The sequence below is a fragment of the Ixodes scapularis genome, unplaced genomic scaffold (genome assembly GCF_016920785.2).
Source record: "Ixodes scapularis isolate PalLabHiFi unplaced genomic scaffold, ASM1692078v2 PGA_scaffold4__175_contigs__length_147842914, whole genome shotgun sequence".
NCBI classification, from domain to species: domain Eukaryota; kingdom Metazoa; phylum Arthropoda; class Arachnida; order Ixodida; family Ixodidae; genus Ixodes; species Ixodes scapularis.
The window spans coordinates 39032587-39051361 of NW_024609879.1; the positions used below are offsets into that span (position 1 = coordinate 39032587).

General features: G+C 47.8%; 1 protein-coding gene across 1 annotated transcript in view; it reads right to left on the reverse strand.

Annotated features, from left to right (window-relative positions):
- Positions 1-9842: 9842 nt before the first annotated feature.
- LOC120840637 overlaps positions 9843-18775 on the reverse strand; it is a 45528-nt gene continuing 36595 nt past the window's right edge. The window contains exons 3-4 of the mRNA XM_042293542.1: positions 12678-13695; positions 9843-11213 (exon numbers count right to left, since the gene is read on the reverse strand). Of these exons, the coding sequence (XP_042149476.1) occupies positions 9843-11213; positions 12678-13695 (2389 nt within the window). The remainder of the gene's footprint in view (positions 11214-12677; positions 13696-18775) is intronic.

Sequence of the window (18775 nt, forward strand, 5' to 3'; positions counted from 1 at the left end):
GGTAGGCGCGTGTACTGGAAGAGTCCCATGGTAGTCGAAATGGTGACATACTTCCGGGCGGCATCCTGGAGCACCAGCTGCTGATAGGCATCTCGAAGGTCGAGCCTGGAGAACTTCTGTCCCCCGGACATAGCCGACCAGAGATCTTCTATCCGAGGCAGCAAGTACTTCTCGACGGTAGCGACGGTGTTGATGGTGACCTTGAAGTCCCCACAGATCCTGACGCAACCGTCTCGCTTGAGGACTGGAACAATCGGTGCGGCCCACTCGGAAGTCTTGACGGGCACCAGGATACCCTCTCGCTGCAGCCGTTGCAGCTCCTGGGTGACCCCGTCCTTCAGGGCGAACGGCAGCGGACGCGGCTTGAAGAACCGAGGCCGGGCTCCCTAGGGTACGTGGATGCCGACCGTCGTGCCGGCGAAGGTGCCCTCCCCCGGCTGGAACAGGGACTGGAAGTCGGTCAGGAGGCTCGGAACGTCTTTCACCACGTGCAGCGCAGCTTCTTGGTACTCCGGCAGCCGAACACCCAGCGAGTGAATCCAGTTCCGGCCCAGCAGCGTCGGCGACGACCCCTTGGTTAAATAGAGGGGAAGGATTGCCTGCCTGTCGCCAAGGCGAACGCTGACTTGGGCCCGACCCTGGACCTGGGAAAGCTGCCCGGAGTAGCTGCGCAGCATGACGTCCGACGCCTCGATGGACACGCCTGGGAAGGTCCCCTTGAACAGCATCCCGGGCATGATCGACAGGCCTGGCCCCCCTATCCAGTTCCATGGTGATGGGGTGGCCGCAGATTTCAACTGATACCAAGTAAGGTGGCACAGACGATGAAAGTCTATTGGCGTGCCGCACGTCGAAAATCTGCGGTTCCTCGGCCACGACGTGGATCCTGGCTGAGGAGGCACCCGGACCTGGTACCGCTCGTCCCCGCCGCGTTCTCTTGCGGCGGCCACCCTGGCCGCGGGCTTGGCTGGAACACGGGCTTGAACCAGGCTGCTGCTGCTGCTGCTGCTGCTGCTGCTGGCCGCCGCTAGTCCTCCCCCCTCGGCAGACACGTGCGAGGTGCCCAGTTCTTCCGCACGTGAAGCATTGTGCTTGGACGAATTGGCACTGTGAGGGGGAATGGGCAGCACCGCAGCGGCTGCAGGCACCACTCCTTGCCACCATCTTGTTCACCGCTGCTTCCATCGACCGTGAGCCGGCCGCAAGCGCTATCTCGCTGGCGTCCTTAGCTGCTGCTTCCATCGCCAGCGCTGCCTTCACCGCGTCGTCCAGCGAGGGGTCGGGGAGCTCCAGGAGTCGCGTCTGCATGGCGGGGTTGTTGATGCCGCAGACGAACCGGTCCCGGAGTACCGAGTCCAACTGGTCGCCGAAGGCGCGGGTGTTCGCTAACCCTCGTAGCGCAGAGACGAACTGCCCGAGGGTCTAACCGTCCAGGCGGCTCCGGTTGTTGAAGCGGAACCGCTCCATCAGCGCGGACAGCGCCGGGCTGAAGTGCGAGCGCAGCGTAGAGAGCAGCTCACCTAGCGTTTTAACGTGCGGCGTGGCCGGCTTGAGGAGGTCGAGCAGGAGACTGAAGACGCGGGTCCCGCAGCTGGCCAAGAAGATGTCCCGTTGCTTTGCCTCGGGCGTGTCGTTCGCCCGGAAGAACACGTGGACCTGTTCTTTGTAGACTGGCCAGGCGGACCCATCTCCCTCGAACGGCTCGAGCCTCCCGTACAGCAGTATGGCGACAGGAGCGGGGGGCGGTGTTCCGACTCTCTCGGCGGCGTGGGCCGAACCGTGCACGTTGGTGGCCTCCAGTGCCACGGTTCCTCGTCGCCAGTGTCACGATCCTTCTAGAACGTGGACGAAGGGGGCCGAAGCACCCACCGAGAAACGACGACACGCAGCCTGTAGTGAGGGTGGACGATGACTGACCGGAGCGGCGTGCCCTCAACGGTTTATTGGGCGCGGTGACCTATGTTGCCCGCCGAGCCTGGCGGCCACAGACGCGCGGACTGGAGGGGGCGCTACATACTTGTTACAGTGCTGTGCTGCTTGGACAATTACATTAGTCAGGACTTCACAGGCTTCATTAACATCTAAGCTAGCTAATGTATCTGGAATTCTTTTTAAAAGTGGCCCAGTCAGCCTTTCCAACTTCCAACGCGGAGTTCGAGTTTGTAGTGACTTAAAAGAGACTGCTTTTTAAAACAATGGGAAAGTGATCGCTACCATAAGGATTCTGATCTACACTCCATGACAAGTCAGGGAGCAACGAGGGACTACCAATGGAGAGGTCGATGGGGGTCGATGATAAGGATGAGGTGCTAAAATAAGTTCAAATACCAGTATTAAAAAGACAAAGGCTTCGAGAAGTTAAAACTGATTCGATTATTTTCCTACTAACATCAGTTCGATTCCCACTCCAAAGGGTATTGTGGGCATTAAAATCGCCCATCAAAAGAAAGGGCTTTGGAAGTTGATCTAAAAGAGAGTGAAGTTCTGCACTGGTTATAGCTTGTGAGGGTCATAAATATAGTGAACAAACAGAAATGGCTTTATGTACTAGAACACGCACTGCCACTGCTTCTAAAGGAGTGTTTAAGGGTATGGCCGTACAAGCAGCCAGCCTTGGAACTACTATCGCTACTCCTCCAGATGAAATGGTATAGCATTTAGGCGGTCCTTCCAGAAGACAATGAAATTTCAGAGGAAGTTGGTATGTGTGGCATTTAAATGTGTTTGGGTAGCCACTGCAACCTTCAGTGGTGCATGTCCCCGCTGCACCACCTGCACATAGCCGCCCTTCCGCAAGAAAGCGAAACGGCGACGTGCCTCTTGGTATGTCAAGTTTTCTTTCACTTTTAGTGTCAGAACTACTTTTTCATCTTTCCATACTCTACATGATCTGGAGTACGCTGGGTGGGCCTCATTGCAGTTCGCGCTGTGCACTGCTTGTGCAGGAATCTGTTTTGTGGTCGGTTTTGCTGCATTTTGCACAAGTGGCTTTCCCACGGCAATTCTGGGAGCCATGTCCATATTTCTGACACTGAAAACATCTCAGGGGGTTAGGGATATATGGTCGAACCCTACAGTGGAGGTATCCAGCCTTGACGGCTTCAGGAAGTGTGGTGGCTTCAAAGGTTAGAACGATGTGCTTTGTTCTTAATTCCTGCCCGTCTCGTCGCATGCAGATACGCATTGCGGCCACGACCCTTTGATCAGAAAGACCTTCAGCAATTTCGTCATCTGTTGACTCTAAATGGTCCTCCTGAGAGATAACTCCCTGAATCGTATTTAGTGTGCGATGTGACGTGACTGACACCTTATGGTCGGACACCGTACTCAGTGCTAGGAAGACCGCACTCTGCTCGCTGGTCTCAATTTCCACTAGAAGGTCGCCAGTAGACATTTTTTTGGCTTTGAAGCTTTTGCCCACAACACTTTCGGGTACTTTCGCAACGAGGAAGGGCGATAATTTGGACAGCTGTTTTTCACTTTCGGAATGAATGACCACAAACTTTGGGTACTTGGATTGGTTACCTGGAGTCTCGTTTGAGATTAAAACTTCGGTGTGGACTCCTTTTGGACACCAATCAAGTTGGTTTTGCTTGGAACCCATAAACGTGGGGAGGTTTTCAGAAACCGTGGCGCACCGCCCACCACCGAGCCCAACAAGGGGGTAGATAGCACCCCATTGCAAGTATGGCTTGGCTGGGTGTGCTACTCTACCACTGCTACCCAGTAACTATAACCAAGTGTGGTTCAAAAAAGTTATCTGTCGCCACCCAAGGTTAGCCCTTGCCGCCTAAGAGGGTGAAAAGGAAGGGAGTATAGAGGGAAAGAAAGAAAAAGGAGGTGGAAGGAAAAGTGAAAGGAAGAACAGGGTAGAAGAGGTGACTGACTGAATCATCCTGGTCGAGCCAAGCCAGGACACCCGTCTACGAGAAGCAGGGGCCGAAGCGGTGTATTGCCTTGCCCGGGGGGCCCCAAAGGGTCCAAACGTACCCCGGGCTCAGCTCAACCACAAGGATCCCCTTTTCCCCAGACACGGGTACGCCACGCAGAGCCAGACGTGGGTTGGCGAACCCACATGGCTCGGGGTTCGTAGCGACGCCACTCACCAAGCACCTACTAAAGTAGGTGCCCTCTGCGTGCGGGTATGGTGGCCAACGTGGCTGGCGTCCGTGGTGACGCTACTCACCAAGCACCTAGCATTTAAGGTGCAGACGCCCCCTGCGGGGCTCGGGGTCCGTGCAGACGGCACTCTCCAAACACCTGCTTTCACAGGTGCCCCCTAAGGGGCTCCGGCACGAACAGTTGTCCGTGTGCTTCTTTTCTTACGTCTAAAAACGTAACAACGACCTAAATATGACGGCTCGTCATATTTAGTGAATCATATTTGGAGAATCCATAACTTTGGGCGCATCAAGGTGGATGACTGCGACAGTTCAGCTAGACTCTTTCCGAATGTGCGGTGGCAGAGTTGGCGTCAACGCGTCAGTGATGTACATTATCTCGACATTTGTCTGTTTGCGTGTGTATGCTCAGGAGAGACATCGATGCAGAGCTTCACTACGTGTGAGCTATGACTCTGCCTGGTTTGTGGTCATGTGCGTTGTCCGTCAGCGGCGGAACTCCTCGGTCGTAAGAGCATTACGAAACCTTCGGGCTTCAGTTGGTTTGGCGGCGCAGACGAAACAACGGGAGAGGTGACAGATGTCGCCGTTGTGCACTCAATGCACGCAGCACATAGCTCACTCAAAGTTTTTTGCGCCGATTACCTCCGCGTTCACAAGAAGATACCTTCCGAAGTAAATTGTCAGTGTCAAGCTTCTAGATGTTGAATCACTGCGGAAGATGCGTGCTACCAGGATCTGGTAATTCGCAGGATACAGCAGGTCTGCCAGCACTGTTTAGGAAGCCTGAAGGTGCTTTAATTGTCTCTCCTCTCCAATCTTCTCAACTGTGTGTGGAATCGACGAATACCCCCGAGCAGCTACAAGCTGTTCTCATCATACCGAACTTATATTTATCGATGTCACAAGCAACTGCTGCGTGAGAATGGAAGCAACTTAAGTATCGAAAGGACAGATCAGGACACTTAAAACTTTCGAGACGATGAGAGTGATGCTGACATCGCAGAAGCTCCTGACACGGACACAATGGGTGCTTCACCAAAAAGCAACGAAGAGTTCCTGGATTTTTTAGGAGAAGTCTGAGGCGCAATCTGGAACTTTTTTTTAAATGTAACCAAGAACTGCAACTGCCCCACACTGTAGCAGAAAAGGTGTTTAGCGATCTGCAACTCGTCTTTGAACAGATAATGAAGGCGTTTGCTAAGGAAATTGAACCCAAGCTTAATGTGCCCGCCATGCCTTCCAATGTGCTCTCACTGCTCAGATGTTTGTTCCTGCTGGGCCTCTTCAAAGGACTTCAGAGCAGACATCTGCGGGAACAGTATGCCAAAGCACATGCCCCCTATATATAACCAAGGAAGTGTGAACTTGGTTCTTATCCTCATCTTCGTGTTTTGTGTTTGCGGTGACAACCTTTCCATGAACCGGCTTGGGGGATTCACGTGCTGCTTTAGTCGAGGCAGGGTGTGCAGCTTCTGTATGGCATCTTCTAAACATCTGTCAGAGCTAACCACAGAGGACTTCTGTAACCTAGGTACAGCTCAAGCCCATGAGCGTACCTGCAGGCCGTCGCTCTCCACCCCAAGGCCAACGATAAACTATATGGCGTGAATGAACACCCTCCCATGCTGGAAGTGCCATATTTTGATGTGACGCGACAACTTCCCCCTAACCTCATGCATGACATTTTCAAGGAGGCTTTGAGTGTGTGCTTTGGCCAGTTCTAGATGTGCTCATCAAGGATGATGTATTGTCATACAGTGATTTGACCGCATCACTTTATTTCAGTATGGGGCGAACGACAACAAAAACAAACCTGTTGCGATTCACAGGTTCTTCTTGACTCGCAAAGCAAGCATGAAAGGCACGGCAACTGAGAAGTCGTGTCTTCTCAGGCTCCTGAGCATAATCCTTGGCGACCTGGTGCCAGAAGAGAATACTGACTGGGAATTAAACCTTCATTTCCATGAAATTATAGACATCTGCTTTGCCACAGTCATTCCCAGTGGGTACCTTCCCCATCTGGAAACGGCTGTGCAGGCGTTTCTCGTGGAGTTCGCACGGCGATACAAAACTGCAGCTATAAATCTCAAGCTGCAGTTCCTTGTGCATTACGCAAGGTTCATCCGTGAATTTCAACCCCTGCCACACTTCTGGTTTAAGCGGGTTGAGGCCAAGCACCAATAACTCAAGAGCCTTGCCTCGCGTATCAAAAACTTTTGGTATGCAACAATGACGTCAAAACGACATCAACTGCTGCAAAGCCACCAGATCAAGGATATGTCAATGGCCGCTCAACTCATGGCTTCGTCTGGCAAACCGGTCGAGCAGCGTGCCCTGCCGGCCTGTGCTCAGGGAGTGCTACCATTGGATGCACACCAGGTGACACATGCAGCAGTGGACCACCGCAGCTACAGGTCTGGTGAGATTTTTGTCAGAGCTGCACAGAATGTTGGGCCAGAATTTTGGAGAGTTGAGGCTCTGTATGTTGCCTCAGGCAGACAGCTAATCTTGGTTGAGATGTTATGACAGACACAGGTACTGCTACAACGTGGGTAGGTCTAGCCACCGAAAACTCGTGGAGGCTAAGGAGGACGACACCCTACACTATCCTCTGGACTTGTACAACGGCAGGGAAGTTTGTGTCAAATGGGAGGCGGTTTAACATTTGTATGCTGTTGTTTTGATAAAGTTACTGTAAATGTATGTGGCAGTGGTAATAAACATAAACCATAAGCCATGGTCAATTTTTTTCACACTACAGTTCGGGGGTCTACAAAATCCCATCACGAGCTGAGTCAACTCGTCTTACGTACCGTAACATCCCGAGAGATAGCACACATAAAATTGTGAGGAAATTTGGGGAAAATCGTTAGTGGGCTAACTTCCAGTGTGCAATTAAGAAAGGTTAAAACAACTGAATTTCTAAATGATGGGTTTCTGTCACACCTGTTATCGCGGCTAGGGTATTTCAAGTGGTACCACTTTCTTTCAAGTGGTACCACTTTCTTTCAAGTGGTACCACTTGAGTTCGAAATGGTACCGCTAGGACTGCAAGTGGTGCCACTTGAGCTGCAAGCGGTGCCACGTGGGCTGCAAGCGGTGCCACTTGGGCTGCAAGCGGTGCCACTTGGACTGTAAGTGGTGCCACTTGAGCTGCAAGCGGTTCCACGTGGGCTGCAAGCGGTGCCACTTGGGCTGCAAGCGGTGCCAGTTGGGCTGCAAGCGGTGCCAGTTGGGCTGCAAGCGGTGCTACTTGGACTGCAACTGGTGTCTGTCTGGCTGCAAGCTGACTTCACTGAAGTGATTTCGTAAAATTTGATTGTCAAGTTGTACTATTGCCACTTGAACCAGACTGCTACTAGTATAAAATCCCAAATAGTCTTAATGCATTCATGCCCACAATAAATTAGATAATAGCTGGTGTTATCCCTCTTGATCCTGTACTTCTATTCAAAATATAATTAATTTAATGATTTTTGGACTCATGCTGGGTACAGAGGGTGTGAGCATATTATCATTTGCATCTAGCTTCTAACAAACATAATGTACATTACCCCATGCCAAAACTTCCATTGATAGGCCCTTACTGCTTGAATATTCGGTAAACGAGGGGAGAGTGATATGGTAGACTGGATAAAATTGAGTTCACTGCACTTATTTAACAACTGCAAGCACCAAACTAAGTTCCCTTTATAAAAAGATGTCGGTGTTACCAAAAACAATCTTCTATTAAAAGTGGCCATACAACAAATTTATAGACTGTTATTTAATAGAACCCAACAGCACAGAGGCTTAAATGAGGTAAAAAGGAGTACAGTATGAAGTATGATCATCTGGTCTATGCACATTGCTAATTACAGTAAGAAAAATAAAGAGGAGGCAGCCTTTCGTAGAATATTCTTAAAAGATGAGAATTCAGGAGATTCTCAAGGTCAATATGCAATTATGCCTTCAGTTTACACTTCAAGAAAGCTGCCTTCACAAATACAATGAAGCACCATTTTACTTTCACAGAATGTGGCATACATGAGCAAAGCAAATGCTTCATGTTCTGTACAAGGGACCATGAAAATATATGACTTTTACTATTTAACATTTAGAACAAACTTAAAAACTATGGAACAGCGAATAGACTTTTTATACATAGAAAAAGTATTTACAGGGCTTATATTTAAATTTTTTGAGCAAAATGTTTTTTCAGAAGTAGCAAAACAAAAAAAAAATGTTAACACAGCCAATAACTACCTAAAACTGAAAAGGATTGTCCAAATATAACCAGCTCCCTTTTTATAACCACTTATACAATCGCAAAGCCTTAATGGATATACCATTTTTTTACACTTCAGCTAGATATGATATTTAGCAAACATTTCCAGCACAGTACAGCACTCAAAAAAGGGATGCATGTTAACATTACTAGCACATGACATATCTACCATTGGTAACAATATAAAAGGGAACAGCCTTCCACATATTTCTGACGCACCTACAAATTTTGCAACAAGTTCCGCTCCAAAATATGTGTTCATGTACAGTCGCCGGCCGTTTTTTCGGACTCCGATAATTCGGACTTGTTCGATATTTCGGACCTAAAGGAGGAACCGTGACTTGCCCAATAGTGCATATTCACGACCAATGTTTCGGACAGCTTGAAGTCCGAAAGTTCACTTATTTGGACAAAATCGTCGTGAGCAATGAGCGGGAAACACCACCGAGAAGCGGCCATTTTGAATTCTCTGCTGGCTGCAAATAGATTGGCTTGGTTTGGCAGCGCTACTTGGGCACTCCTGAGTTCTACCGCTAGGTGACGCTATGCTAGCCCTTTCTTTCCATTTAGCTGCACGTCATCATCATTATCATTAAAATTTTGCTTTGTTTCTTTCTATCACTTCGCGCCTCCGCCCCACTACAGTGGCTTAAAGGGGGTAGTGTGGTTACCGCGTAGCCTCCACCATGCATCGGGAACGGCCACTCCTTGGAAGACGGCGCAGGTGGCGCTTCGACCTGCAGCTCCGTTAGGGTGCCTCCATCGGCTGGCAGATAGAGGCACCCTAACATGCTTTGTAACTAATATAAATACCTCAAAAGCAATCATTTGTTTCCAGTGAACTTCCAAGGAAATTATTTGTGTTTGAAGGCGAATAAAAATGTGAAACTAGCAGACGACAGTTTAGTCGACAGCTGCGAATCGGCCGGAGCCAAGCTGGCTAAGCGGCCGAGCCGGAGCCATAGCCGGAACGACGGTGCTGCAAGAGCCAGCGCCACCCGCGGCCGTCTTCCAACGGTGTGCCGCTTCTCCGGTTTCGTTCGTTACACTGCCCTCTTTAAGCCACTGTAGCCCCACTTTTGAGTCAACAGTCGCCATTTTGCGCTCGTGGATTTGCGCCTCTCTTCTCGTTATGACAATGCTGGCTTGGACGACGTGACCCCTTCTGTTCTTCTGCCGCCACGATGTGTCGTTAAAAAGCGCAGAAAGTACTCGACCATAACGCTAGAAAAGAAGGCAGCGATTCTCAAGCTAACAGAAAGTTGCCAAACGCAAACGGAGGCGTAACTGAAGCAAGGCACTATTTATGGCTTTTTTTAAGGCCACTTGGAAGTAATAAAGGCAATTTTTTTCAATCTGCTGATTTGTCGGACTGCTCTATTATTCGAACGATTTTTCGGTCCCTGCGAAGTCAAAATAATCGGTCGGCGACTGTACACAACCTTCGATGTCTAAGACCAGCCATGGCGGTCACACAACTGGGCGAACACAACCCTGTTTAACACTTCCAAATGCATGCACGGGCGTGCAGCTTCAGTGAGCGGGTGGAATTGCTTAGAGCCAGTCTTTCGTGCAAACTTCAGGTGGTCAACATTGGGAAAGTTGTCAATGTCGTACACATGCGAGAGGATATACACCGCTTGTGTCCCATCAGGCTTCCGAATACATAGTACACGCTCAACTTTTGTATAGTCGTCTCCAATTGTAACAGCTGTTGAATCCCGTTTCAGAGGGCTTTTGTACTGCTCACTGTGGATTGTGCATCCACAGATGCGTACACGGCTGAACTCCTCAACACTGTGCACAGCTCCCAGGTTGCGTTGCAGCAGGTCTGAGACATCCTGCGGTGCTGCCTTAGCTTTCCCGAGAAGCTTCACTGCACCATCTCTTTTTTTAGGCATTTGAGAGCAAAGTTCCTGCACTTCCTCCGAAGCCATACACTGTAGTTGGCGAAAGCTACTTCGAAGAAAAATGCGAGACAGGATCTGGTATGGGACACCTTTTGCTGAAGAAACAAGTTTGAGCAGCTGTCCCATATTGCTCTCGAACTCAAAGCACGAGAGTGTCCAAAGTGGCCCGTGAAGAAGAACACTTTTAGGTATGTGAAGCAATGTGTGTACATTCGATGTCATTTGGCCTTCGCCATAGAGGTATTGCGTCATCACAACAAACCTTGTTATTTTTTCTGTGTTTCGATCCACATGCTGTTTCGAGACTACACTCTTCAAGAGATCATACAGGGCAGATGCTAAAAGAGCAAAATGCTCGAGGTACTGCCTTGGCAGAATGCCTCCGAGACATGGCAGGGAGTAATAGATAAGCCACGACTCCCATTCGACAGCTTTCCAGTATTTGCGTACTCTTACCGACCGTGGTGGACGGTTAAAACACTGATGTGCCTTCTGGAGTAGAAGCCTACAGTCCACCTCTGCTACTGTGGTAGGAACTCCAATGTAGTACCCTTTTCCGACATCACTGAACCATAGATCGCATAGCTGACGCACAACTCCAAGGAGAACACAATGCATGAGATCAGGTCTAAAGCTCCATACAATGTCAAATCCAGGAACATTTAAAAGTGGAGACGGTCCCTTCACTCTATCAGTCCGCTTCGTCATGGCAGCAGTTTTCATGTCTTCCAGCATTGAGGGATGGTCTCTGTCGTCGTTCACCATGCCGACCGTCATTGGATACTTGACAGAGCCTTCAACACAAAGTCCAGGATGAAGGCACCAGCCGCAGCCATAATACCCATTATATTGGAGCACGTTTTGCATCGAAGCCCTGGCTGGGGCATCGGCAACGCTTGTGATGCAGTAGACCTACGTTTGAAAGACCAAGGATGAGACCTTTATGGTTTCTTAAGGAATTCAACTAAATGACTGTCCCAAAAATAGATAATACAAAAAGAAACAGATAATAGAGTCCTATAAACCTTGGCTAGGTAGTGACACTTAAAATGTACCAGCCTTCACTTGAATTTTGGAAGAATACCTTGTGTACTATATACTGTAAACGACTTAAACGGGGGTTGTGCAACGATTTTTGGACTTTAAATGATTAATTGCGGGAATTGATTCCAGTCACCTTATAATGAAGAACCGAAAATCATTCTTCCATGCGTGCCCTAGTTGTTATTTAAAAAAAATGAAAGAAATCGAAATTTCTCGTTTCACTCAAATCAACATTCACTGAACACCATCTTTGAGACACTTGCATGCAACGCCATTCAGAGTGGCACCCGGTTTCCGGTCGGGTTCTGTCTGAACAAATTCAGGTGGCCACTGACTTTGAGGGCGAAGAGGGAATGGTTTCGTTTACTTCGGTATATGGCACCACATATATTTAATGAACTTTAGTCACAAATGTTAGGCTTTTGAGACATTTATTTGCCCACGCCTAAACGACAATATTTTTAAAACTTAACCTTATAAGTACAAAATTGCTTAACTCGCTCACTTACAAAAGCCCACATTGAATGATGTCACGCCGCCGATTCTGTGACTGCCACATGTGGCCCCAGGTCGGGAGATAATGCACTTTTTCTTTGCAATTATGCAGCAGAATAGGAGTACTTCAAGTTGGCATGTTTTCTCTAATTTGGGCCAAGTAAACAATAAAAAATACACCCTGCAAATTCTATCAACGTTAATATCTTACCGCCCCTTTAGTTTCGAAACGCTTATTTAGCGCTTCAAAAATATTCACAAACAATTGGTCCTTCAAATACTGCACACGACTTAATTTTCGTGAAAACCTAATTTTTGTGAATTTCGTGAATCGCCTACAATTCGCGAAAAATAGGCCCCGCAAACAGTTCCGGTAACACGCAAACACGTTGGAATGTATATTAAGATCCACCGAGTCGCGAAAATTAGAATCCGCGAATTATTGCAAAACTTCAGCTTTGACCTAAACCGCGAAATATTAAGTCCGCGAATATAAGTCGTTTACAGTAATTCATGTCGTGGTAGTGAATTCGTAGCATTTACTACCACAACATGGTAGTGAATGCTCCGAAACGCGAAAATTTGTGCCTGAAAAATATTCCTGCAATCAGCACTTTGGGAGTTTCGCAAAACATTGAGCTTGCGGAAATGGTCGTTTACAGTACCTACTGCTAAACAAGCCACATGATGGCAAGGAGGGAAACATCCCAGCTACAGCAGTTACAAGAGCAAGAATCATACATGCGTCTACAAAACATGTTTTCGAAAATAAAAAAAAAATGTAAAAGCTGTTGGTAGTAAAGATCACTCATACAAAACAATGTAGCTAAGGTTTACCTTTGAATGGAGCTCCCGACCGCCTGCGTTCCATGTAATTTCATCTGCTGAGAGCCTTTTCATTTGTTCAGCAAAAGCCTGAAGCAGCAGAGTCATATTTGGATGTTTCGAGCCATACCAGAGAAGGGACGTCATCATGTTGCTCCAGCGAAGATATGGAGGCAGTTCATTGAGCACAACATGCACAGGCCAAATACAGTAAGTGGATGACTTGAATACGGGGCACCCGTCAGCACTCATGGTCAGCGTGAGATCTTGGTCTTTACAATGAAGCCTTTGCCGCTGGTCCTTGTAGAAGGCACCATCTGTGATGTCCGACATTCTATTCTGTGGCTCTGTTCTGTGCTCCAGTGACTGAAGCAGCTGGTTTCTCACACCATCAATTGCAAGGATGGAAGCAAACTGCTTTTCAAGGGGCAAGCTAACAAAGAAGTTGCCTTGTGATACAAGGTCTTTGCCGCTGTACTTCTTTCCGCAGACTGCACATGTTGTTGACACGTTGTTGCGCTCTGCTACCTTTCCTGTCGTCTTCACTAGTGGATGCTCGCAGGTAGGGCAATAAAAGTGAAAATGCATGACTACAGGCGTCGCTCCAGCAAACATGCGAAATAGATACTTGCTTTCTGGAAGGGCGTCTCTTCCCAGCAGAACGTTACTGAATTTCAAGACGTCTTCTATCGCTGCCCATGAGAAACAGTGCTTTGTGGAGATGTCCATAAGAAGAACAAGAGCATCCCCGACTGACATTGAGCTCCCATTCCCAAGAAGAGTCGTGAACTCCAAGCGGAAAGGGGAACTATTTCCATCAAATGGAGGTGGAGATTCTGCAGCAGAGGGGGGCACGTCTTCTTCGGTTGCGGGAACAGGACCATTATTAAGATTTTCATCGAGCTCGTCGAGACTGTTGTCTGACACTCCATTGTCTGCTGCAGCTAGAGGTTCATCGAACTCATCTTCGCTATTGTCGCCTACCACTCTGTTGTCTGGTGCAACTGGATTACCGTCCAGTTCGTCTTCACTGTAGTCATTTGACACATCATTAGCTGTAATGGCTGAACTGAACGCTGCAGCTGTAGAGCAGCTAGCTTGGGGAGAAGTAGACGGTGAAGCCGCGAGTGCTCTTTGTTTCAGATCGTGTACCGTTGCTCGTGGCAGATGTTCGCGCCAAGCGTCTGGTTCCAGGTAGCGCTTTCGCGATTTGTAGTTACTTGGGTTCATAGTTTGCTTACATAGGCACACGAAGCAGAACCAGCACTTTCACACCACCACCACCGGCGCTCACGATGTTTTGGGATAGCCAGGGATAGCTAACCCTAACAACTTATGGATTGGCTCGCGTTGGCTACTAATGTCACTATTGTTTTCAAAGCAAATAAGTTGGTCTTATATTTTGAGGTTTAGTTTAAAGTGAAACATTTTATTGAAGATTAAGTTTATGAACCATATGTCAATAAAACAACGCAAACTACGCGACGTTTTTCAGTAGTTGTAGATTAAATTAATCTACGGCACAATCCCTTTTCCTTTCCCCTTATCCACGGTGTATGCGGCGACCGGCTAACAGGCGCACAAGCGTAAGGGTTCTTACCTTTCTGCCTAGCCTCGCACGTCGTCGCATATAGATCATACTTGTGCAAATAAATTACAATTACAATTACAATTACAATTACAATCCAAACTAATCCAATCTGGCTCGGGGGGCTAGGCTGGGCTGGATGCTTCTCGTTTGTACTCTGCTGTTCTAAGCTTGTTGTTTTCAAACACTATGTTTGCACTCATTCGTTTCTTCAATGAATTTGATGATGATGATGATGATGATTGGGGTTTAATGGCGCAAGAGCGACTTTGGCTATATTGCGCCAGACAAAATTACTTAAGACGGCTATACTAGGAAAGAGATATTAAAGTTTTCATGGTAAAAGTTACAGCTGATGTATATATCCGATCTTTTTAAGATAGTCAAAAACACGGTTAAAGGGCACTAAAGGATGATCACCAAGCAAAAACATAGGATGAAATGGAAGGTGATCTTTAAAAAGTTCAGCAAAACTTTGTCGGCGATGTTGGTGATGAAATTTACAATGCCATAGAATGTGCAAAACTGTCAGTACTTCTCCACAATGAGCACAGAGCTTTTCGTCTTCGCCACAAAGAAGATGTAGATGAGTCAGACGTGAATGGCCAATCCTCAGGCGGCATAATAGAACCTCCAGTCGACGTTCCTTTTGGAATGAGCTCTCCCACTGAGCCAAGATGAACTTAATGACATGAAGTTTATTGTTAAACTCCGCGTCCCACTCGGACTGCCATGCCTTCAGAAGTGATTTCTTCCAAAGGGGCCTAAGGTCCTGATAGGGTAACCCAAGATATGTTGCCGAGTCCTTTGCACCTGCAGCCAGTTTATCTGCTTGCTCATTCCCTGGAATTCCGACATGACTGGGCACCCAGCAGAATATTATGGTGTGTCCGAGTTTGAGAGCCCGGTTTATTTTGAACCGTATATGTAGTACAAGAAGGTTCTTTGTGGGAAGTCTAGAAGAGACAGCCTGTATCACGCTTTGTGAATCAATAAAAAGGATAGCCTTTAATATTTTGTTACTCATGATATGTTCAATGGCTAGAGACACCATAAAGCTCCGCAGAGAAAATGCTTGCCATACCATCCATTCGCAAAGCTTTCTCAAAGGAACCAGAATATACGGCACAACCAACAAAAGATGAAGATTTCGACCCATCAGTATAGAATTCAGTATAATCTCTATATGTCTCCTGCAACGACTGAAACTCCTGCTGCAGGGCTTGAGGGAAAATAGCCCGTTTATCATACTTTGTGAGCGACCAGTCGCAGAAAATCGGCAATTCGTCCAACGGAGAAACTTTTTCTTTGTGCTTTAGTATGACAGCATCATTCAGTGGAAACTGGAGGGAGGCACAAAGGCTTTGAATGCGGAAGTTAATAGGACGCACAATACGTGGCTTGTTTTCAAAAAGTTGAGAGAATCGACAGGTACGGATGGTAGTGTAAGATGGATGTTGCGGGTCAGAATAGACCCTGCAAGCATAAGAAAGGCTAAGGTACTGTCTACGCTTCTCGAGAGACATCTGAAAGGTTTCTGCATACAAACTCAACACAGGTGATGTGCGAAAAGCACCTGTAGCCAGTCGGAGCCCCAGGTGATGAACCGGATCCAGCATCTTTAGTGTAGATGGACGTGCAGATCCATACACAATTGCACCATAGTCCAGGCGAGACCGAACTAAGGAATTGTAGAGTCGCAGGAGGCAGCGCCTGTCGGACCCCCACGAGTTGTGGGACAACACCTTGAGAATGTTTGATGATTTTAAGCATTTGCGCTTCAATTCCTTCAAATGAGGTACAAAAGTGAGCTTCTTGTCAAGAATTATGCCCAGAAATTTGTGTTCCTGGCGAACAGGTATGTCAATGTGGTTTAAATGCAAAGAAGGATCAAGGGACAATCCCCGGCGGAACGAAAAGGGAACGCAGACAGTTTTTTCGGGAGAAAAAGTGAAACCGTTTTCATCTGCCCATTTGCTCATCCTATTGACTGTAAGTTGTAGTTGTCGTTCACAGCTGGAGAGGTTGCAAGAAGAAACGGAGATCTGCACATCTTCCACATACAATAAGTAAAACACAGACGGTGGTATGACACTTGCAAGACTGTTAATTTTTACAGCAAACAGAGTAACACTTAAAACTCCTCCCTGAGGGACTCCATTTTCCTGGGGGAACACATCGGACAGTGTAGAACCCAAGCGGACCTGAAAAGTCCGGTCGCTTAAAAAATTCTGTATACACTGGAGCATGCGGCCTCGTACCCCATAGTTGCGCAGATCCCGAAGAATTCCATACCTCCATGTGGTATCATAGGCCTTTTGCAGATCGAAGAATACCGAGACACAATGCTGCCGATGTACAAATGCCTCACGGATAAAAGTCTCCAAACGAACCAAATGGTATGTGGTTGATCGTCCCTCCCGAAATCCACACTGATTAATGTCCAAAATATTTTCTTCCTCCAGAAAATAGACCAGACGCCGGTTGATGAGCCTTTCATAAGTCTTCCCAAATCAACTAGTGAGCGCAATGGGACGGTAACTCGCTGGAAGAGAGGGGCCTTTACCAGGCTTCAGAAGAGGAATAATGTGGGCGCTTTTCCAGCATCGAGGGAAAGCAGCTACTCTCCATAGATGATTAAAAAACATAATCAAATAACTTAATGATGCTGGGGACAAGTGCCTCAGCATTTCGTAATGAATCCTGTCTGGACCTGGTGCAGACTGCTTTTTTACACCCAGCGCCACTTCCAGTTCGCACATAAGCTGCCCGGTCATATCCTGACATCGAGATCGATTGCTTTTCAACAGTAGACTGAAACTTCTTAAACTTTACACTAAAGTTGGAAGAAATAGATATATGTTGGAAGTGCATACCAAGAACTTTGGCCTGATCTTTGAGAGATACGGCAGGCAAGGGAAAAAGAGGGATTCGGAAAGGTTGATAGTCGCCTCGGACTTTTCGCAGGCGGTCCCACACTTCCTTCGCTGGAACAAGGCTATTTATAGAAGAGGCATATTTGGTCCATGAGACCCTTTTAGCCTGTTTTCGTGTCCGATTCGCCTTAGCCCTACTTTTCTTGAATGCAATTAGGTTTTGATTAATAGGGTACCGACGAAAAACTCCCCAGGCTTTATTCTGGTCCTTGCGAGTGGTTGTGCACTCCTTAGTCCACCAAGGTTTGCACCTCTTAGGAAGATGTCCAGATGTTTGAGGAATAGAATTCGAAGCCGCACCAATTATACATTCAGTGAATAAACTGTCGCATTGTCGGGGCTCATAGTACGAAGCAAAGATGGATCAATCACAGCCTCTAATTCAAAAATAGACCCGTCGGCATTCTCCAACTTCCACCTCGGAAGGCGAGTCGGAATCGATGGAATCGGTTTAACGCTTTCTAAAACAATTGGAAAATGATCGCTGCCCAAAGGATTGTTTAAAACTTGCCATGAAAAACATGGAAGTAACGATGGTGACGATAAGGACAAATCAATAGCTGTAAAAGTGTTATGGGCGGCACTAAAAAATGTTGCTTCTTTTTGGTTCAAAAGACATAACCCGGATGATAATAAAAGTCGCTCAATGACTCCACCACGAGAGTCCTGTCGATGACTACCCCACAGGGGGTGGTGGGAATTAAAATCGCCAAGAATTAAAAAAGGCTCGGGCAGCTGGCCGACGAGTCCCTGAAGTTCTTGCAAATGCAGCGGAGTGTTGGGTGGCAAGTAGAGCGATACAAGGGTAATCAGGCGGTCAAGAAGAATTCGAACTGCAACTGCCTCAAGTGGAGTCTGTAGAGGGACTGGAGCACAGGCAACTCCACTCTGCACTACCACTGCTACACCACCCGAAGGGTTTGATGAAATGCGGTCCTTTCGGAAAACCTGATGACGATGTAGCACTTTTGTGTGGGTGTCACTCAGGTAAGTCTCCTGTAGGCACAAGGCAACAGGACGGAGCTCATCAAGAAAAAAATGTATGTCATCAATGTTACGAAAAGGGCCGCGACAATTCCACTGCATCATGCTAAAATTGTGGACCATTGTAACGTTTATATAATAAAAAATAAAATTAAAAATAACTGTCAAGAGTAAGCAAATTTTTTAAGACTTAAAATCTATCTTTACACGCGGAGCATTTTTCTTTTTGGAGGTGTCATTCGGCCTGCCCGTGGTGCCACCGGAGGCCGGAAGTAGAGATTCGGAGCTCGAGTGGGGTCTGTCCTCGTCGGACCTTGACCCACTCTCGTCCATTGGCTCAGCTGGAGCTAAAAGGGGCTCCTCCTTGGAGGCCTGTAACCTCGACGGCTCCCCCGGTTTCCGAGATCCACCAGGGGCAGAGGGATCAAGTCCCCGACCTCGTGGTGGCTGGAACAGAGAAGCAGGGGGTGCGGAACCCTGTGCAGGGAACGCAGACCCCTGTGCTCGGGTGGATCCCGACAGACCGGCATCCACCCTGTCATCTCGAGGTAGAGCAGTGTGCACTGCTCCAGAGGTGCCTTTCTTCTGCGACGGGGTGGTCT